This window comes from Syngnathus typhle, linkage group LG3 (genome assembly GCF_033458585.1).
Source record: "Syngnathus typhle isolate RoL2023-S1 ecotype Sweden linkage group LG3, RoL_Styp_1.0, whole genome shotgun sequence".
NCBI lineage: Eukaryota > Metazoa > Chordata > Actinopteri > Syngnathiformes > Syngnathidae > Syngnathus > Syngnathus typhle.
The window spans coordinates 802,117-822,861 of NC_083740.1; the positions used below are offsets into that span (position 1 = coordinate 802,117).

General features: G+C 51.2%; 4 protein-coding genes and 1 long non-coding RNA gene across 11 annotated transcripts; 2 read left to right on the plus strand and 3 right to left on the minus strand.

Annotated features, from left to right (window-relative positions):
* Nucleotides 1–5: 5 nt before the first annotated feature.
* On the plus strand, nt 6–3,145 carry smcr8b (Smith-Magenis syndrome chromosome region, candidate 8b). Of its 3 annotated transcripts, none has more exons than XM_061273853.1 (5): nt 6–439; nt 879–1,119; nt 1,201–1,285; nt 1,351–2,523; nt 2,620–3,145. In XM_061273853.1, the coding sequence occupies exons 1-5, from the start codon at nt 227–229 to the stop codon at nt 2,990–2,992; spliced, it is 2,085 nt and encodes a 694-aa protein (XP_061129837.1). In that variant the 5' UTR covers nt 6–226; the 3' UTR covers nt 2,993–3,145. The 3 variants fall into 3 exon arrangements, with proteins under 3 accessions (XP_061129837.1, XP_061129838.1, XP_061129836.1); XM_061273854.1 differs by having other exon boundaries at nt 7–439; nt 879–1,285; nt 1,351–1,666; nt 1,763–2,523; XM_061273852.1 differs by having other exon boundaries at nt 9–439; nt 879–1,285.
* On the minus strand, nt 3,046–8,206 carry zgc:112980 (uncharacterized protein LOC503706 homolog). 3 transcript variants are annotated; one of them, XM_061273848.1, is made up of 24 exons: nt 8,101–8,206; nt 7,477–7,615; nt 7,302–7,410; nt 7,056–7,146; nt 6,820–6,970; nt 6,665–6,746; nt 6,464–6,589; nt 6,279–6,341; nt 6,086–6,208; nt 5,866–6,021; nt 5,751–5,804; nt 5,471–5,682; nt 5,333–5,412; nt 5,175–5,264; nt 5,011–5,088; nt 4,828–4,932; nt 4,600–4,705; nt 4,471–4,531; nt 4,183–4,406; nt 4,021–4,100; nt 3,863–3,949; nt 3,699–3,785; nt 3,529–3,624; nt 3,046–3,467 (listed from the first exon to the last, which is right to left on the minus strand). In XM_061273848.1, exons 2-24 carry the CDS (start codon nt 7,604–7,606, stop codon nt 3,285–3,287), a joined length of 2,574 nt encoding a protein of 857 aa, XP_061129832.1. In that variant the 5' UTR covers nt 7,607–7,615; nt 8,101–8,206; the 3' UTR covers nt 3,046–3,284. The 3 variants fall into 3 exon arrangements, with proteins under 3 accessions (XP_061129832.1, XP_061129834.1, XP_061129833.1); XM_061273850.1 differs by having other exon boundaries at nt 8,115–8,196; XM_061273849.1 differs by having other exon boundaries at nt 7,477–7,646; nt 8,101–8,196.
* A 125-nt stretch (nt 8,207–8,331) lies between these two features.
* ptcd1 (pentatricopeptide repeat domain 1) lies at nt 8,332–11,156 on the minus strand. The gene is made up of 8 exons (XM_061273855.1): nt 10,619–11,156; nt 10,342–10,482; nt 10,059–10,277; nt 9,836–9,937; nt 9,176–9,751; nt 8,996–9,112; nt 8,730–8,912; nt 8,332–8,614 (listed from the first exon to the last, which is right to left on the minus strand). Exons 1-8 carry the CDS (start codon nt 11,039–11,041, stop codon nt 8,393–8,395), a joined length of 1,983 nt encoding a protein of 660 aa, XP_061129839.1. The 5' UTR covers nt 11,042–11,156; the 3' UTR covers nt 8,332–8,392.
* A 403-nt stretch (nt 11,157–11,559) lies between these two features.
* fbxl18 (F-box and leucine-rich repeat protein 18) lies at nt 11,560–20,268 on the minus strand. Of its 3 annotated transcripts, none has more exons than XM_061274051.1 (9): nt 20,093–20,268; nt 14,603–14,788; nt 14,142–14,491; nt 13,942–14,077; nt 13,549–13,818; nt 13,051–13,483; nt 12,427–12,811; nt 12,123–12,341; nt 11,560–12,060 (listed from the first exon to the last, which is right to left on the minus strand). In XM_061274051.1, the coding sequence occupies exons 2-9, from the start codon at nt 14,777–14,779 to the stop codon at nt 11,904–11,906; spliced, it is 2,127 nt and encodes a 708-aa protein (XP_061130035.1). In that variant the 5' UTR covers nt 14,780–14,788; nt 20,093–20,268; the 3' UTR covers nt 11,560–11,903. The 3 variants fall into 3 exon arrangements, with proteins under 3 accessions (XP_061130035.1, XP_061130034.1, XP_061130033.1); XM_061274050.1 differs by having other exon boundaries at nt 13,051–13,474; nt 20,139–20,262; XM_061274049.1 differs by having other exon boundaries at nt 20,139–20,262.
* Nucleotides 14,966–19,686, plus strand: LOC133151216 (uncharacterized). The gene is made up of 2 exons (XR_009713875.1): nt 14,966–15,196; nt 19,263–19,686. It is a non-coding gene; the product is annotated as an uncharacterized LOC133151216 (long non-coding RNA).
* Nucleotides 20,269–20,745: the final 477 nt, after the last annotated feature.

Sequence of the window (20,745 nt, forward strand, 5' to 3'; positions counted from 1 at the left end):
CCAATTTTGTCTGGCAACATTTTGGTCCTCAAAAGTTAGCAAACCGCAACCGTCAGTCGTAACACTTGAGCGACTAAGACTTAAGGCGACCTTTATTCCTCCCCAAAAGAGGAAGTCAATCCCGGGAAGCGTGTGACTACTTCTCTGACGGTCACATGACTCTCGGTGTCAGCTGTTGGGATCCGATGTCGGCCGGAGAAGCCCCGATCTTCGCCGGGCTCCGCCGATGATCTCGTCCCCGGACCTTCTGCCTTTCACCGGGCCGGAGGGCTTCGGCGACAGCGAGGCGGAGGGAGAGCGCGGAACGGCGAGGGGGCTTCTTCCCGAGGAGCTCTCCATCCCGCCGCTCCCCTCCGACGCCAGCGGCGGTGGGCACCCGTGGAGCTCCGCCGCCGCTTTTCACAGGGACTTCGTGCTGGTGGCCGAGTTCTCCGAGGAGGTCGGTGATGATGAGTCGTCCTGACTTGCCTGGATTGCATGGATCACGTTATTGATTGTTACGACTGATTACAATTTGCACGATAGAAAGGGGAAACGTCAATAACGGCATATAAAGTCTTTTCCCAAAGTTCAATAACACGATCAATTTTCGGAGAATACGTTTCAGATGTACTATATCGTAATAAAATGAAATATATTTGTGTCCATTATTTCCGAAATGATATACCATAACTCTCTGGACGGAAAAAAAAAGTGTTGTGATAGTTGATAAATCAGAAAAAAAACAATATAGAGTATATTGCTTGTAAAGAATATATTTCTGAAACATTTGAACCATAAAAATATAATTCTATCAAAAGAAACATGCTTAATAATAAGCTATTATTTATTAGAAGGCGTTTGGTGCGTAGTAATGCACTACTGTCAACGTCCACCAGGTGGGGCCTACGCCCGTGATGACCATACCTGACGAGGCGGGCGCGTCGGGATCCCTGGACCTGAACCACTTCTCTGTGCGTATCATGTCTGTGGACTACCAGGCGTCAAGCCCGGGAGGCCCGTCCTCCTCGGGGCCTCGGCTAAACTTCAACGAGGACTCCGAGGTGGTCTTGGGGGACTCGGCCGACTGGGTCTTTGCCTACGCACGCCACATGACCCTTCTGGACCTGTCGGCCCGCGGTATGGTGCGCCCCTTCTGCATGGCCTACGTGTGTTCAAGCCAGGCCAAGATCATGGACAACTTTGGACGGCTGTCGGCAGGATTTGGCCTGGCTGCCGACAGCCTCAAGACCGGAAACCGGCAGACCTTCTCCTTGGAGCTGCACCGCAAGCTGCACCAGCTTCAGTAAGAACGTCCAAAACGAACTTCAAACTTTTTCTTTTCTGAAGAAACGTTTTCATCTGTTTTAGATACAAACGCTTGGCGCTGCTGCAAGATGACAGCATGAGCGGCGCGGGTGAGCAGCTGGAGGAGGTGGAGCGAGCCATCGCCACGCACAAAGATCTCCTCCGCCAGGTTACTTCCTACCCCAACAGGAAGCGAAAGCAACCCGACTTCTTGCCCTACGAGCCGGCCGACGTCTCCACGGACGCCACCTCCATCCCGCCTCCTCCTCCACCGCCGCCGGCCCACCTGGCCGGCTCCGAAGGTCGGCTGAAGCCATTGCAGGAACTCTGCGGCGCCTACTTCCTGTCGTTGATGACGGAGCAGCTGGCGCAAACGGAGGTCCGCCTCCGCGGCGACGTCACCGCCCTGCGGAGCGCCGGCATCACGCGCGCGCTGAGCAGGAAGCTCAGCCTGACCAACTTCCTCTTCGAGCAGCCTGACGATGACGAAGAGGAGGAGGATGGAGAGGAAGCGCTTGCGCGGGAAACAGGAAGTCGGCCCAGCTCCCAGTCCTCCGTGGAGGCCAAAGAAGAAGAGATGACGGGAAGCGCCAGCAGCGGAGACAGCATCCAAGTCATCGGCACGGAGAGATCCTACAAAACACTCGCCTCGTCCGCTGCGCCGGTTGCCTCGTCCGATCCTCTGGCCGCGCCTCTCCCCTCACTCGATTCGTCTCTCGCGGCCGCCTCCGACCCGGGACCTCGGCGCCTTAGAGTCTACGCCGGGAGGACCAACAGCGAAGACAGCATCGAGGTCCTCAGCACCACCGAGTCCATCATCGCCGAAGACCTTGCCGCCATCAGCGAGGAAGAAGAGCCCATCAAAGATGACAAAAGAGACGTTACGGCAAAGGACGCTGGAGCGGGTAGCGCTTATCAAATGCTGCCCAATCCCCCGGCGGAGGTGTCGGACGGCGGCGCCGGGACGCACGCGCCCCACCGGACGCTCTCCTCGGACAAGGCGGGACTGCGAGCGCAGCGCTTCGTCAAGCAGAACTCCTTCTCTCGGCAGGTGGTCTTCTGCCTGCTGAGCGGCCGTCCTCTGGTGCTGCTCTCGGGAGACGGAGACAAGCTGCGGAAGACGGTGGACGCCCTGGCGCTCTTCCTGCCGGCTCCCGCCGGCGCCGTGATGCCGTGCTTGAGCGCACCGCTCCAGCTGAGCGACCTGCTCACGTGGCGGCTGATTGGATTCCACAGGTACGGCTTTCTTCACGGCCCAACTCGGATTTGGAATCTTATTTAATCTTCAAGCTTTGTTCATTTCCGCCTCGGTCATCTTCATCCCACATCCAGGTCTCCGTCCTCGGGCCCGCTTCGCTGGCTGAGTCGTTACAGTCGCTACCTGGCCGTGCTGGACTTGGACCAGAGGACGCTACGCTGCCAGTTGTACTCGGGTGGGCTAGCGGGCTCCCTGGTGGGCTCGGCCGTGCCCGCCGGCACCTTCCCGCTGCACGTGCAGAGCGGCCTGACGGCGCTGGCCAATCGGGCGCTGCTCTTCACCTTCGCCCGGAGAGGAGACAAAGACGACGGGCTGGATGACGGCGACCTGAGCGTGATGCGTTTCCTGTCGGAGCTCATCAAGCGTCAGCACGCTGCTCGCGGACCGCCGGCGCTGCGTTTCTCCTACGTGGCGCTGCACGTGCACAAAAACACCGCTGCTGCATAGACTCGCAAAAGGCGGCAATCAAAAAAAATAAAAACTGCGCTCAAACAATCAGAAAAAGCTCAATGCCAGACGTGTTTATATTTTAAATTATATGACATGCATGTGTGTGTGACATTCCAAAAATAAAAAGGCACAAAAGGTGTAAAGATGCTGAGCCAAAGTGTCAGTATACCTTGATAAAGTCCAATCCAAGTCAAGTATTCAAAAGACACACAATATTCGATACAATCTCCATTTGGTTCTTTCGGATTGCCAGTTTGGCTGTGGGGCCTGCAGCGCCCCCCGGTGGCGGTCACGCTACGTGGCTTAGAGGTTCCAGCACGGTGCTGGAAGGATCCAGAAGGTGCTGGATGGACTGGAGAGAAGAGTTTGCTGTTGTCTGCCAAACCTCTTCCTGGACCTTCTCCATGATGGCGTCGTTGAAGCCGTCATCGGACAAATGGGTCCAGAACCAGCGCAGAGCCCAAAGGCTCTTCTGAAAAATCCAGAGAGCGTTCATGAAAGACTCGAAAGCCGACTCGTTTGGATTGGATTACCTCAAAGGTGCTGAGAATGGGGACGACGGGCATGAGATGGAGGATGGTCTGCCGCAACCCTTTGGTGACCAGCAGCAACGCGGCCTGATCCGAGTACTGCCACAACACGCACACGCTGGGAATTACACGTGCATCGGCAACACCGAAATCGCCGCCGCGTGTGTCGGTACCGGCAAAAAGCTCTGCGGGATCTTCAATTGGGTGGCGAGACCTTCGCTGTAGGAGAACAGGACGCAGTCTGCAAATGCGACGGCCTCCTGATGCCCGGAAGAAACGGCGGCGGGTCGTCACTCGCGCGCAAACATCAAATACACAAAGGGTGACAAAAACATACTCGCTTGAAGTCGGAACTTGGTTCTGGGATGCTGCTGAGGGAATTTGTGAGCGTGACCATGTTGAGTAGACTGATCCAACATTGGCTCTGAAAAGACACACAGGTCAAACAAAATGACCGCGGCGCCGGAGAGAGAGGTAAAAGCAATTGGAACTTACGCTGTGGTAGCAGGCCGGCGAGCCGTGGAGGAACGTGAGAGCAAAGTGCACCAACTTCAAACGTGTCAGCGCTGACGCACCTGGACACACGTAGGCCCACGTGGGTAGAAGGACGGAAGGGTGAGGGGACGGACGGATGGACGGACGGACGGACACACACACCTGGAACGCAGTCCCAGGTGTCGCCGAGCGCGCAGAGTTCCCCCGTGGGTGCGAGGCTCGTCCTGGGCACCGTACCCGAGCCAAACAGACGGAGGTAGAGCGGGAAGGTGAACGCCGTGGGCTGTGCGATGGGGCCGCACTTTGGGAAGAACATCTGCAGCGCCTGCCACGTTTGGCCCTTCAAGCACAGCAGGAACGGCAGGAAGTCCTTCAGCTGCAAAAAACTCCACCGCAAAACGTTTGTCACCGTCTTTGTTCTGCCAAAAAGGGCCTCAAGGGTTCACTTACTAGTTCCAGTCGATGGGAGCGGGCCAGAGAACCTGGCTTCTGGACCGATCAAAGTCTTTTGCTGGAAGGAAAAAGCCAGAAAGGCCGAGTCAGAGCCCAGATCGGAATGTCGGCAGATGTTGATCCCACCTGCTGGGTTCTCCAGCTCCGGATAGATCTTGTGCACAAGGAGCGCCCGGTACTGGTCATTGGGCAACAGGTCCCTCCAAAACCAGTGCAGAGCCCAAACGTTCTTCTGCGGTACAAACGGAAGTTCGGCAAAAATGGAGAAACCTGCTCAGCGCTAGTAAAACAAGTTGACGTGCTAAGCGCAGCTCGAGTTAGCCCGTGAGCCGCACATGCTAACGTCGTTTCTACCTGAAATGTGCAGATAAGCGGGATGATGGGACTCAGAGGAGGAGCGAGGATGATCCGACCCAAGGCCGCGCTGACCAGCAGCAACATGGCTTGATCTGGGAACGTCTGCCAGCAGCGCATCCAGAAAAGGAAAGACGGAGATGTCAATAAGGCCACAAAGTGCGTGCGTGCGTGCGTACGTACCGACACAAATTGCTGCGGGATCTGCAGATTGACGCCAAACTCCTCGTCCAGAATGGAGTGGGACGTGCGTACAGCTTCCTAGTTGAAGAGGAGGAAGGAACAAAAACCAGAAGCAAAATTAAAGGAGGACTTTGCGGGACCGTTAAGAAAAGAAGTGCACATACTTTGAGGAAGGCCAGACTGGGTAGGCGGAGCCCGGCCGGCGCCTGCCGAGTCACCTGCACCATCTTCAGCAAGCGGAGCCAAAAGTCGGACTACGTACGAGGGAGGACATTTGGAGTTGTTGGAGCTTTTACAAAATTGGAGCTCGCAGCTGCCTTACGTTCATGCGGACGGCCGGACAGATCTCGTGCAGCTTCAGGGCAAAGCGGACCAGCGCTACACGCGCCAGCGGTACCGCGCCTGAATTGGAGAGAAGGGTTAAACTTTTACGGGAGGGGTGAGGGACAGGTTCGCTGACCTTGGATGGCGTGCCAGTCGTCTGCAAAATGGAGCTCCCCCGTAGGACCCACGGACAGCTTTGGCGCCGTGGCCGTGTCCAGCAGGCGCAGGTACATGAGGACGTGGTGCAAGGTCAGGCGCGAGGCAGCCTTAAAGATGCTGAACAGCGCGTTGTGGAAGTTGCCTTCCATGCACATGAAGAATGGAACCAGCTCCTTCACCCACTGGGTGCTAGACAGAAGGGCATGTCACAGCGCCACCCGGTGGCGGGCGGGGTTTCATCACCGCGCCGCACTCACCCACGTAACAAGTTGGTCCGTACAACTTGAAGGTAGCGCCTTAATTCTCGAAACCTTCATGAGAAAAAAAATGAATAGCGAGTGGAGCCGGCCGGGCTGTGGTTGCCGGGCGTACCTGTTCTGGTCCATTAGTCGCTGCACCCTGAGCAAAACCACATCGAAATCCTCAAAGAGCGTGTCCTTGGTGCCTCGGGTGGTGCGCACGCCGGCCACGTTCTGTCCTCTCAACACGGACGCCAGCAGGATGTCGTCCCAAGGCCGCACATCCAAGCTGCGGCAAAACACAAACCCGTAAAAAACACACACTTCAAACCGCAAATCACAAACACACACACCTGTCCCTGATGTGTGTGAGCTCAGGAGGAAACGTTAAATTCTTGTAAAAATCCTGCAGTTTTTGTCGGAACTCTGGCGTGAAATCATCCATGACCAGCTGCCTCTGCAGGGCAGACAACAACCTGCCGCACACACACACACGCATATGTGAGGATGACACGCAAGCACACACACACACACTTGGAAGGGCACCTGCGCATTAACATCCATTTGCTGCTCGCGGGGGTGGAGGAGGGCGACGCCAGGCAGAAAACCCTGCACGGAAGGCGGGAGGAAAAAGACAAAAAAGATTGTAACGCACATACACCCACTCCACTTTATTAGGAACACCAAATGTGCCCTGATCAAGTCTCCAGTGAACCCAACCCCATCCATACCCTTTGGCGTAAAAAAGTTGAAGGAAGTCATCAGCGGCCCCCAGCCTCATGATTGCCGCCGCCCGGGCATCGCGTTGCTCGGCTTGGTTCACGAAATCCAACACGTACTGCAAGGCAGCCGTGCAGCTGCGGAAGGGAGGGAGGACAAACAAAAGCGCCGTTAGCCGGAGAAGGAGGCACCGCGTTTACGGGGGCACTCACTCGTAGGAGACGCCGTCGCCCATGGAGGACGCCGACATCATCTGAGCCCAGAGCTCGGCTTTGAAGCTCCGCAGCGCCGACTCTGCGGACGAGTTTCCACGGTGAGGACGGTCGACAGGTAGGTAGGGGAAGGAGAGGCTGAAGTCAGCACGCACCTGCTTGGCGCAGATGGGCGTCCGCCTCCGACAGCGTGACCTTGAAGGCGGCCAGGTGGCCCAGTAGTGTGTGGTTCCTCAGCTGGTTCCACAAATCGCTTTTCTTGTGGCTGTTGCAGTGGCAGGCGCCGCTCTGCTGCCACCTTTCACACTTGCAACCACATCACACAATTCCTTGAGAACTTCTCTTGAGAAGTCAAGTGAAGTTTGCTCAAGCGGGAATGAATCACCCGTACCTCGCTTGCCAATTTGTCGCAGATGTAGCAAAAGCATTGGCCGCACAACAGCCGGTTTCCTGCCACGGGTTCTCCGGACTCGTCTGTCGCTCTGGGGGGCAGCGGACCGAGGCTTTAGCGGAGGTCCCTTTATCTGTGGAACGCCTTTTATTCCGGCGCCCGTGCCGGTTTGGACACGTTGTGCGACTTATTGTTGTCGCACAACCTTTATTGTCAATTGTGTAGACTAGAAATGAAAGGCCTCACGTAAACGAATGCTTGGGGCAGTCAAAGCGTGCGTGGGGCAACAGCTCAGCCGGACGGGAGAAGATGACCACCAAGTCTTCGTCCAATTTACTGGGAGACAGTGTACAATCTAGAAAAGACACAAAGCACTGCACTTATTTGGGGCACGCAAAGAGCAAAATGGAGGCTGGCTTACTCTTCGGCGGCGCATCTTGCGTCTCCATGATGATAAGCGACGAGTCATAGCGGGATGCGTCCTGGTCGAAGTCTTCGTCGTCATCATCACTGACGAGGATGACGCTGTCGTTGTGTGCGGCTGTGCCCATCACAAAAGTCTGGGAGAACAATGTCAGATCTTTAAATTGCCTGATGGTGGAGAGAAAGCAATCAAAAAGATGACAGGAGAGAATATCCCATGTTTTTTAAGGATCCTTTTATGTACTGACAAAGAAAGGGGAAAATATAGAACACATTATTGGACATATTTATTATTACTTATTGGCAGTCCGTCAAAAGATTGCTCTCAGTAAAATTGGTCCGAGCAAAAAAAAAAAAAGTTTGATGTTTTTTTTTTTAATTTTTATTGGCAGTCCGTCAAAAGATTGCTAAAAAAAAAAAAAGTTTGAGGATCCCCGATCTTTCTCCGCTCGATGACGACAAAGTAAGATTTGAAACAAATGCCATAACTTTGATTGGCGAAGTTGAAACGTTTTCCAAGTAAGGCTGCCACGACACCGAAACAGAACCAATATTTCATTTTCACTTGCTTTATAGAGGAATATAAAAGTTGAGCAGACGTGTGTATTCATTTCATTCTTACCCGTGTTTACCAACCTTTCGAAGGGATTGTTTTCTAAATTATTTCGCGCCGCTGCGAAATGCACTTCCGGGTTTTTCTTCTTTGGGGGGATTTAACGCCGATTGGCAGCTATTGCGTTGCGTTAGCGCCATCTGCCGACCATAGCATAAAACGAGAATGCCAATTAAATCCTGTTTTGATTCTGAAAATAACATTCACAATAAGATACAAAAGCCATGTCTAAGCCACCAATACAATTAGATCATGTTTTTATTCTGAAAATAACCTTCACGATAAGATACAAAAGCCATGTCTAAGGTGCGGTGTTTTTTTTCCTGCTGCTCAGTTTGATCCTGGCCGCTGCTCTTTGCTTCTTCCGGCCTTCAATCATCTGGGCTTGATTTCTGACAAAGGCCGGGCTCATCGCCTTCGACTGCGGGTCCTGCTCGCCTTGGGCCGGCATGCTCCGCAGCCAATGCTCGTAGTAACCGCGGAAGCCGTCGATCTGGAGCAAGTAGTTGTTGCGGGACTTGTACTGGGAGGAAAGCAATTCAAATGTACATTTGATTTTTTTTTTATACAGAGTGAGAGGCAGGCATATTTTCACATATTTCCCCATGAAAGAAAGAGTGATTGGTCGCCGCGGTTACCTGGTCGTAGTTGGGAGGATACTGAGCGGCAAACTCCAGTTGTTTAATGATGACCTGGTTAGGCCACACCCCCTTGTCGCGCATGCTTTTCAGCAGCGTTTTCAGGTAAGCGTAATCCAGACGGCGACCCGCTCGGCCAATAAGGGCGGAGAACACGTGCGGGTTGGGCTTTAACCCCGCCTCCTGGCAAACAACACGGAGCCAGCCGTTGGTCAGCCGAGACGTCAATGATCACATGCAGTGGTGCTAATGAGAACGTTCGGCACCTCCATGTGTGTGAGCAGCTCAAGTCCTTCCTTTTGCCTCTGGCATCCCAGCGCCAGGCTGCCAAACGTCTGCACGTCCACGCTCACGTTGCGCTGTCGCATGACACCCAACACGGCCTGCAGACACACAAAGTTAGAGACCAGAGATGACTTTCCGGTTTTAGAGGCTTTGGTTTTTACCTTGGCTGCATCGAGGTCTCCACTTCTGGCAGCCCTGCGAATGACCGAATTGAAAAAGGCAACGTCCGGCTTGATGCCGTGCTCTTTGGCCACCTTCAGGAGCATCTCTAAAGACTCAAGTCCAGGCGACATGGTGTCCGCCAGCAGCGTCAGAGTCCGCAAGTCTGGCTTCAGCCCGCCCGCCGCCATCTTGTCCAGGAAACCTCGGCCTCCGCCCAGCAGGGCCAGTCTGTCGGACGCTCCTTCCACCACCCCGAAGGAAACCACGCCACTGCCGCCGGCCTCTCCCTCCAGGAGGTCCAGCAAGTTTGGAGTGAAGTCAACAGGCACCAGTGCGGTTTCCGCCAGTTCGTGCGGCACCACGTTGTTTCGCGTCCGGTCGGCGTCAGGTTGGCCGAGCAGCTGACGCTCCAGAAGGTCGACGTCGACTCCTTTGCGGGACTCGGGGTGGGACTGGAGCAGGATCCTGGAGGCCAGCGCCGGGTCACCAATGCCGCAATCCCTTGCGGTCCGCAAGAGCAGGTTGTAGTTCTTGGCGTCCGGGACCAGGCCGGACTTGAGCATCTGCCGCCACACCTGGGAAAAGCAAAAAAAAAAGTCTTTCATTCTAAGAAAGAGTTTTGGAGGATCTGGGAAAGTGTTGGGAAGAAAATTCAAGACCTGCAAAGCTAGCCTGAATCCCTGCTCTTTGTCCTTCAGGCATCCCATCAGCAAGTAGTGAAACGTCTCCTGGGTGACAGCGTGACCAACATCCAGCATCTCCTGGAAACACACAAAGCAGAACAACTATTTTATTTTTTTTGTTTGCAAACAATATTTTAAGCTATGGGAGCATAAAATTTGTTTGGCAGCTAGCTTAATGCTAACGAGGACAGATACAGACCTTGAGCGTGTGGATGCAGGCGTGCAGGTTGCGGCTGAGCGCGTGCATCTTGAGGACGGCGTGGTAGGTGGCCGCGCTGAGGGTAAGGTTCTTGCGTCTCACCTCCTGTTCCAACTTGAGCGCCTGCTCCGTCGCCACGCGTCTGTGCGGCGACTCGGCACAGGCGTTGAACAGAGCCGTGTAGGTGGCGTCCGACGCCTCCAGACCTCGCTTCTTCAGCTGCGACAAAGCCAGTGAAATTGGTTGAATAAAGAAGGTGTTCATTGAGGTGAGGCGTCCTCACGTCGTTGTAGAGCTTGAAGGCCTTCTTGAGGTGGCCGGCCCGCCCGCAGCCTCCGATGAGCACGCTGAAGTTGTACTCCTCCGGCTGCAGCCGCTCTCCACCCAGCATGTTGTGTTCAAACAGCTCCAACGCCTCCTCAAGCTCAAAACAAACATTTGCATCTTGCAGAGATCAGCCACACCCCAAAAAATATCTGCTGCTATATTTGCTGATCCAAAATGATTAGAACAATCACATTTTTCTGAATTTAAAAATGATTTGTCCAAACAATACCAACCTTCCCATCTTTAATGAGCTTCTTGCACTGTAAGAAGTACCAGTAGGTAGTATTTCTCCTGCCGGGCCTGCGTGAAGGTTCCTCCGGCTTCTTGTCGTCTTCATCTTCTCGGAAGCTCAGGTCCAACATCTCCGGGCTGACTTTCTTGAACGACCTCCGGGAAGAAATGTCGGCGGAGAGATCGCCGAAGTTCTCCTCGGGTGGCGAGGCTATCTCGGCGTCCTGCTGCCATGCGGGGACGGACAGGGAGAGCTGTCTGATGCTCTGACGTGAGAGGAAGAGCCTCACCAAGGGTGATGGTGGAGCTCCATCGGGGCATACAGTTCGCTTGGTGACCCCTGCTAGACGGGACAACTTTGCGACCATCACCACTGACTTTGTTGCCCCGTTTCGGTAGCACAAAGTTGCTACAGTCGAGAGCATGGTTAGAATTAAGATCAGGATACAAAGAAGCTATTGAATCATTGGTATATAATCAATGTTCTCTTGTTTGACAACACGGGTTCAGCGTGGCAAGCGCGCCGCCATATTTGATAAGGCTTTACGGACGAGTGACGAGAAGTCGATAGTCGTGAATAAAGAATTTTAAAAAGTCGAGCAAATATAAACACTCGGCTGTCGCACCGTAGACGTGTAAAATGTATACTGTAGTAAAGCATTACGGGTTTTTTTTGTAAATAAAAGTTTGAAAGTTATCACGTTCTAATCAGTTGTCTGGGTCGATCGATAGCATCTGTATTCGACTGATTGGAGGTAAGGCTGGGTTTTTTTTCGATTACAATCACGTTTATTTAAAAACAAAATCATATATGTTTTCGTATTCGACCTTTTATTATATCTAATTTAAATTCGGAAAAGTAATATACAATTAAGTAAAGCAAAAATTAAAAATGGAATATTAAATAAAAATGTAAAAATAAGGAATCAAGTTGTTGAAAGTATCATGTTTAAACATTCTTTTAATCATGCATTTTGCCGTGAAGGAAAAAATGTCATTTCTGAAAAATAATTTATTGGAATTGTAGGTCCAATATACAGTATGTTTGTAAACAATTCATTTGGCACTTATAAAACAGTGGCAAGTTATCCCTTAAAAAGAGTCAAAACTGATAGTTCTGAAAGAAGCCTCCCTCTAATCTCATCGTAAAAAAATGTAACTATTTGAGGCATAACAAGACAAAATAAAAATAAATCCTGGAAAACGGGACAAGCAAGCCGAGTCAGTCTTTTCAAGCATAAACCAGCAGCAGCAGCAGCAGCACCGTCGGCGGTCATTGCATTCACGTCACCATGGTGACAAACGTGGCGGCTGGGCCACGTGACTCTGGAACAACGTGGTGCCGTCCAACAAGGTGAGCGGGATGTCTCTGATGACGGAGGGCAGGTCTTCGTGCTGAATCGGGTAAATGACCGCAGATAGGCCTGGACGCTTGGAAGAAAACCTGCAAACGATCAAACGTGAAGCCCAAATGAATTGTTAAAAGCTCTGCGCTTTTGTGCACACCTGTCGAGAAGAGTTTTCTGCAGATTCTGGCAGGCCACCAAGGTGCCGCCGGTGAACATGTGGCACATGACCACGCTGCCGCAGCGCTCCACAAAGGACACGGCGGCCGCCGCCTCGAAGGAGCCGTTGCGCGAGATGAGGCAGAAGCGTTGCAGGCGCGAGCAGCAGGAGAGGGCCTCGAAGAAGGTGAAGTTGGCGTTCAAGTAGGGCTGCTCTAACCTGAACACAACAAATACAACGGGCCAGAAATGGTACTTTTGAAGCCGACTTGAGTGAAAGGAGCTTGGAGGGCCGTCCACGTTACCGGAGTTCCCGTAGCTGCGAGCAGTTTCGAAGTGCCTCCAGCAGGGAGGCGTTGTAGTTCATGATTTTCAGCGTGCCGATGTTGGCCAGCGACAACACCTGCAGGTCCTTGCACTGCGTGACCAGGTGGGCCAGCCCCGTGCCCCGAAGGACGCCGGGCAGGCCGGCGAGCGTCAGGCGGTGCAAGCGGCCAAAGCCAGCCAGGGCGGCCAGGTGGGCGTCGCCCACCCCCCGGGCCCAAGCGCACATGCCGCGGGGCTCCACGCTCGCCCGGCTGCACGGCTCCAGGCGGGGAAGAGCCGAGACGAAACCCGGCCCGATGAGCTCTAAGGTCTCCAGGCAGAGGCATTCGGCAGCCAGCTGGCTGATTCCTGAGGTGGTCTCCCCTGGAAGTGAAAGAATGATTCAAGTCAAGCACAGAGCCATTTGTCTTATTTAAAAGAGAAATATATTTTCTTGTTTTGTTGTAGCTAGAAGGGCTTAATGACATTTCCATTCTTTCCAATAGCAAAAGTTGATTTTAGACACAAATGATTTGACTTGCAATTACGTTTTTCTTGAACTACTTTGACAAGTCGACAAAACAGTGGCTTCAGTCAAAGTATAGATGCAGCACGTTACTCACCACACCAAGCTTGGGTCCCTGTCTGCGCGCCCGCTTTGTAGTTCTGGACGCCCACTCGAGGGACTTTCTTCAAGCCGTGTAGAAGTAACAGAGACGAGTTGTGCGCGGCGCTGTGATGCGCCTGGACGCCGTCCGAAAGGGCGCAGGCCGGTAGGGTGAGCGAGCGAAGGTGGCGGAGTTGAGCCAGGCTGGCGCACAAATGGGGCCCGGCCGGCAGCGGGGGGTCGGCGTGCTGGTGATGGTAGTGCGTGTGCATCAGGTTCAAGTGGCGCAGGTTGACGCAGCGGGAAGCCAGTCGGCTCATGTTGGCGGGGAGCAGCTGGTCCTCGGCACCGCGGCACTCCGTGTACGGCACGTGGTTGATGCCGCTCAAGTTGAGGCTCAGCAGACGCGAGGCGTCTCGCACGTCGCCCTCCAATAAAGACTGGAACACCTTGCGAGTAGGCAGCTTGATAAGTCAACGTTGACTCGAACACTAACACTTTTTTTGGGTCGAACCTGTGGCCACAGAGCAGGACAGCGGCTAAAGCTCAGGTGCCTGGGGCTGTTGCCCTCCAGGGCCCGCTTCAGCGACGAGGAGTCCAGCCAAGAGCGGGGCAACTGAAGCGCCTCCAGGTCGCCACGGAGGCCCAAGCTCTGGGCCAGCGAGGGGGCGGCGGGCCAGGGCGTCGGGTTGGGCCCGGGGACGGACACCAGGAAAACGCGGAGGCGCTCGGGAACGTGCACGCTGAACACAGCCAGGTAGAGTAGAAGCAACGTCTGGTTCACCTGAGGACAGACGGTGAAGGAAATCGATTGCCATCATTTAGGAGCACAGTGTGCTCTTTTCATCTTTATTGCGTGGACTAAAAATCAAAGTCAAGTGAAAATACTGGTGGGATTGAAAGGAACCTCTCCGGGAGCCAGTCGGGCGCTGAACTCCTCCAGCTGCTCGTAGTGCGGCACGCTGCTCTGCCCCACCATCAGATGGCAGCTGACGCCAAAGCCCTCCCTGGTCACGTCGGAGATGTCGAATTGCAGCATCAGCCTGATGGCCCACAAACACAATGACGAGAATATGTCATTTGGAAAAAGACATTTGAACTCCTTACTTGCGTAGCTGAGTGCAGCACGGCACCACGCCGTAGCTGGGCGTCAACAGCGTCTGCCGAAGCTCCGCCAGACGGCTGAGTCGGTCCACCGCCTCTCCGGCCAGCTTGCCGGCATGGAAGCCCGGTTGCACGTCGAAGGCCAGAGAGCTCAGCAGGGGTAAGGAGGCCACGAGGCGGGAGAGGCGCGGCGCCGTCAGCCGGCACCCGCTCACGTCCAGACGCGTCACCGCCTTGCAGCGCCCCACCGAATCCATGACGCCGCTGCTCAGCCAGTAGACGCCATTGAGGCTCAGGGACTGCACCTGATTGGACAGCAGCCGCAGCGTGTGGCGGACCATCTTGTCGTCCATCTGCGCAAAGAGCACTGAGCAATGTTAGGAAAAAGACCCAGAAAATGCTATTGCTCCCATGTTAGTTTTGTCGCTAAGCGAAAAAGCAGCCCCTTATTTGCACGTGCGTACCATGTACTCCTCAGACAGGCATACGTGCGCCAGCAGACTCTTGTCGCGGCAGAGCCTTTGCAGCCGTTGACAGACGGGCACCACGTTGGTGAGCAGGTCAAACACGGGCACGTGGCGCAGGATGCACAGAAGGATCTCATCCGACAGATCGGACATGCCGACCGCTGCCGACGCCATCCTCCTCGCCTGTAGCCATACGTTCATTATTGTGAGTCCAGATGATCAACATTTGCGGGTTGACTTTGATGACATCAAAGGCAGTCCATGAGACAAGACATTTTCTTTGATTATTATTATTATTATTAACTTCTTTTTTTTATGTCTGGGGCCACAATGTCTGGGAGGCCCAATGTCTGGGCCTCCCAGACATTGTGGCCCTCTTCCTTCTCAGCCAGACTCCCAATACTTTTCAGGCTTGGACGATTTTGTTTTCTCCAGCGTGGAACTCATCTCCCTGACTCTAAAGTAAGTTTGAATCTTTTATTACACTGTCGATCTTTTTTTTCACAGTTGGAGTGCCTGGGAGAGCGGAGGCTTCGTGGCCGTTTGTCTGCCGTCGATCATCGGACACAAAGTATGGCTGCGGATCGAGAGGTTTGTGTGGCTTCGTGCACCAACTGCACCCTTCTCTTAGAGAGGTTGTCCCTGCTAGAGGGACGTGTCCGCCAGTTAGAGCAGAATTGCGCGATAACTGTAGATGTGGCGGATACAGACGCGGGCTGTAGTCAGCCTGCTAGCCCAGTTAGCATTAGCCCCAAGCGGCTTGCTAATCGCGATGAGCCAGGTAAGACGCATAGCCGTCCAAAGTCATCTCGGTCTACTGGCCCTCGCACTTTGGTCATAGGTGACTCCATTACCCGAAATATTACGCTTACAAATCCAGCCACGGTAATGTGTATTCCTGGGGGCAGAGCACCCGACATAGAAGCTAATCTTAGGGAGCTGACTCGCAATAGGTCTAGTCAACAGCGTAGTTCCATCAACACTAGCTACTCGGACATAGTGATACACGTCGGCTCCAATGATGTTAGGATGAGGCAGTCGGAGATCACAAAGAGAAACATAGCGAGGACTTGTGATCTCGCTAGAAAGATGAGTCGGCATCGAGTATTTGTCTCTGGCCCCCTGCCTGGGAGAGGCACTGATGAGAGGCTTAGTAGATTAGTCTCCCTTAATCGATGGATGGCTGGGTTCTGTAAGAAGCAGGGACTGTATTTCATAGATAACTGGCCTTCCTTCTGGGGCCGCCCCGACCTGCTGAGGAAGGACGGCCTTCACCCTAACCGTGAAGGCGCCTTCACTCTTTCTAGGAATATAGATTACTGTTTGAGCCACACATGACAGGTCACTTTAGAGCAGGCCGGGTCACAGGTGATTAGACCACCTGTCAGGATGGGTTTGGAGTCTGTTAAGATAAAGTTAACTAGCGCTAGGCTAGACTCCCAGCATGCACATAGCTCCTTGTGTAGACTAGAGCGTGATAGTTTGAATAGTGCGACAGTACACATAAACGCACTTTCTACTGGGGTAGTAGACAAATCCAATCACTCCACCCCGACCGGTTTTGCTGAGGAAACGGTGCCGGTTTCAGATAATTCTATACGTGTAACAAATATTTACTATCAGATTCCCACGGTCGTATCAGCCCACCGCGCTAACAAACATTTGAGAGGTGATGTCAGGCTTAGAGAACACAATCTTACTCGCATTTCGTATAAATATCCTTCGATAAATACGCACCCGGATCGACCAATTACACTTAAACTTGGTTTTATGAATATTAGATCGCTTCATACGAAAGCCATTCTCGTTAATGATCTCATCACAGAACATAATCTAAACGCTTTTGGTCTCTGCGAGACCTGGTTAAAACCTAATGAACTGATGCCGCTTAATGAGGCCTCGCCTCCAAATTTTGTGAGCTCGCATGTGGCGCGTCCTCGAAAAAAGGGTGGGGGTGTCGCCCTCATCTCGAATTCCGAGCTTAGTTTTAGGCCTCGTTCGATCAACGTATTTAAAACATTTGAGGTTCTCATTGTCCGATCCACCGCTTTACCGTCATTTTATCTTGTTGTTATTTACCGTCCACCCGGGGCTTACTCTGGCTTCCTGGATGAATTTTCAGAATTTGTGGCTGATCTAGTAACCAATGCGGATAATATAATTATCATGGGCGATTTCAACATCCACATGAATTTACCGTCAGAGCCACTTACTTCGGCGTTTCAGACTTTAACTGATACCTTTGGTTTTACGCAAGCTGTACAGGCAGCAACGCATAAGAATGGAAATACCATAGATCTGGTATTATCCCGAGGACTTGCAACCTCAAATATAGCAGTACTGCCATACACTACTGTTTTGTCTGATCATTACTTAATAAAGTTTGAAATTATAGTTCCTTGTCAAAGACAAGAGAGCAATCAGCATTATAGGAGCCGTCATTTCAACTCTATGACTGCAACTGCGCTATCTGAAATACTGTCGCCGGCAAGCACTAATTTTCTCACATACGCCGACTCTATTGATAATCTTACGAATGAATTCAATGCGACATTGTTAAATGCCATTGACTCTGTGGCGCCGTTACGTCTGAAAACTCGCCGTAGAGTGCCTACTCCATGGTTCACAGATGAAACGCGTACGCTTAAGCAATTATGTAGAAAGCATGAGCGCAGATGGCGTCTAACCAAACTTGAGGTTTTCCATCAGGCATGGCAGGATAGCCTCCTGAAATATAAAGATGCGCTTATCTTAGCAAAAACTCGATATTTTTCGCAAGTTATTAATCTCAATAAAAACAATCCGAAACACCTATTTGATACAGTGGCAAAGCTGACTCTGCGCCAGCCGACCTCCGATAGTTCCTTCCACTCAGCTGACGAGTTCATGAAATTTTTTGCTCAAAAGATTGAATCCATTAGGGATGAGATCAAGAATAGCATTCCAATCGCTCGGTCGAGCACGCCGTTTACCAACGCTGATGATCATGCAACAACCCTCTCAACTTTTAAAAGCGTGTCTCTTGAAAGGCTTACACAAATTGTTAGTGCGGCTAAACAAACAACATGTTTACTCGACCCTCTTCCAGCCAAACTACTTAAAGAATTATTTCAAATTTTAGGACCGTCCGTCTTAAATATAATCAATCTGTCTGTCTCCTCTGGGATAGTGCCAACAGCCTTTAAAACCGCTATCATTAAACCGTTACTTAAGCGACCAAATCTTGACCCGGACTGTCTCAGTAATTATAGGCCAGTTTCAAACCTCCCATTCATAGCAAAACTTCTTGAAAAAGTAGTAGCGCAGCAGCTTATTGATTACATGGTCGCCAATAATCGATACGACACTTTTCAGTCTGGTTTTAGAGCTAATCATTCCACTGAGACAGCACTTGCGAAAGTGACTAATGATCTCCTCGTAGCTATGGATTCAAACATTTCGTCTGTACTGTTACTACTCGATCTTAGTGCTGCCTTCGACACTGTAGACTTCGATATTTTATTAGGGCGTCTTAAAAGTTGTGTTGGTATTTCAGGGTCAGCACTAGGCTGGTTCCATTCCTATCTATCAAACAGGACGCACCGAGTGGTCCATGGCAATGCGTCCTCGGAGCTCTATAATGTTACATGTGGTGTCCCACAGGGATCGGTTCTCGGACCAATTCTTTTTAATATTTATATGATTCCGCTTGGGGACATAATACGTAAATATAATATTAGTTTTCAATGCTATGCGGATGACACCCAATTATATATGCCGTTATCGATGACAGATCCGCGGGATTGTTGTAATCTTGAGAAGTGCCTTGCGGAGATCAAGCAATGGATGTCTCTCAACTTCCTTCGTCTTAACCCAGATAAAACTGAGATGTTGATAATTGGTCCAGCTCGTTATCAACACTTATTCAAGGAAACCGCTATAACTATAGATAACCGTACTATCACTCAAAGCGATACTGTAACTAATCTCGGGGTAATATTTGACCAAACTCTCTCCTTTCAAAAGCACATTAAGAATATAACCAGAATTGCGTTTTTTCACCTTCGTAATATTGCAAAGATTCGTCCGATCCTCTCGACCGGTGATGCGGAAACTATTATACATGCGTTCGTCACGTCGCGCCTGGACTACTGTAATGTACTATTTTCGGGTCTTCCTAAGTCCCGCATCAAAAGTCTACAGTTAGTACAAAATGCCGCTGCAAGGCTGCTCTCTCGGACAAGAAAATTTGATCACATTACCCCAATACTAGCCAACTTACATTGGCTTCCGGTCCATTTAAGATGTGACTTCAAGGTTCTTCTATTAACCTATAAATCGCTGCATGGCTTAGCGCCTTCATATCTCGTCGACCTAGTTGTTCCTTATGTTCCGTCTCGTAACCTTCGTTCGCAAAACGCTACCCTTTTAGCGACACCGAGGGCTAAGAAAATGTCTGCAGGCTCTAGAGCATTTTCTATTCGGGCTCCAGAGCTTTGGAATGCCCTACCAATGGATATTAGGACTGCTACCTCAGTAGAAACATTTAAGACACGTTTAAAGACACATTTCTATGACATGGCCTTTAACTAACCTGTAGTGGCCGATTCGGCTGGAGTTTGTTTTCTCTCCCTCTACACCCCCTCCCTCCCCCCTCCCCGGCCGGGGAGGTGGTTAGGTGGTACCCATGCTGACAGCGGCTATCTGGATTCTCGTGGCCAATTCAGGATAGGGGAACTGCAGCTCAACCTCCTCGAAGAGCACTGCCAGGACAATTGAGGGCTCCTTTCGGCAGCCCTCTGCTGTGACATGGACATCCACTTTTTATTTAATTGATTTTCATGTTGTATCATTTGTGCCCTCTCTGCATCCATTTCAACCTGGTGATCCTGAAAGGGGGATCCTTCCATCTGTGGTCCCCTCTCAAGGTTTCTCATTTTCCCCCTGCTAGGGGTTTTTAAGTTTTTCCTTGCCCTTTTGGGAGCTTAAGATCAGGGGATGCTTTGAGAATAATTGTCAATTTCTGTCTATGTGAAGCCCTTTGAGACTGCTTGTGATTTAGGGCTATACAAATAAACTTGACTTGACTTGACTTGACTTGACTTATCTCGGTTGGCACTTTTTAAATTTCGTTGTACAGGTGACAATGACAAATAAAGATCTATTCTATTCTATTATTGATATGTGAAACGTGTTTATGAGAAATTAAATGTGAATGCAATTTCAAGGAGACTTCTGTATCGTGAGTTTGAACCTGAAATATATGGACAGACATAAATGTTATTAACGTTCGACGTTTAGGGATGCAATCACAGAAGCTCGGGGGTCACAACAATTTAAAAAGATTCAAATAGTGGAAAGGGGTTGTAAGAAAAGAGCAACTTTGTTGAGACGTAACGTTGGTGAAAAGCACGTAACGTCGCTATGGTCGCTTGACGTTGAATGGCGATTAGGGACGATATTTTTAGCCCACATGCTAACGCGGTGCTAAATTGCAAATGTTCCCACCTGGTGTCGTTCCTTTGACGTCTGAAATGTTAGCAGGACCACTCACCACCATGGACGCTACTATTTAAAATGTCAGGTGTTCGTCCGCCGACGAGACATGTTTGCTCGCTTTCGGGTGTCGAGTCTCCTTCTAACCGCCCTCTCCTTATTGGAACGGACCCCTGCAAGATGGCGGAAGAATTTACGCGTTACACTCACCGCAGGTCAAAGCAGTCGATTTCCGATGAGTCGATCGACACGAGCAAGATGATGGACGAGATCCTGTTTCGAAACGGAGAATGGGAATCCTCGCTGCTCGAGTCGAGTTTACGGTCAGAATTAGCTTCAAAACTTCCAATTCAATGTTTAATCGTTTAATGTATCGAAGGGTAGTTGAAATAAATGTCTTTATTAAAGTAAACACTTAAACGATAGCGTTCAATTTAGGCCGCCATTTTAAATCGAACGTTCAATTAAGTTAGTGTCATTTAATTAGGAGTTTACGGTCAGAATTCGCTTAAAAACTTCCAATTCAACATTTAATTGGTTAATATACCGAAGGGTGGTTGAAATAAATGTCTTTATTAAAGTAAACACGTAAACGATATCGCGTTCAACTTAGGCAGCCATTTTAAATCGAACGTTCAATTAAGCTAGTGTCATTTAATTATTGA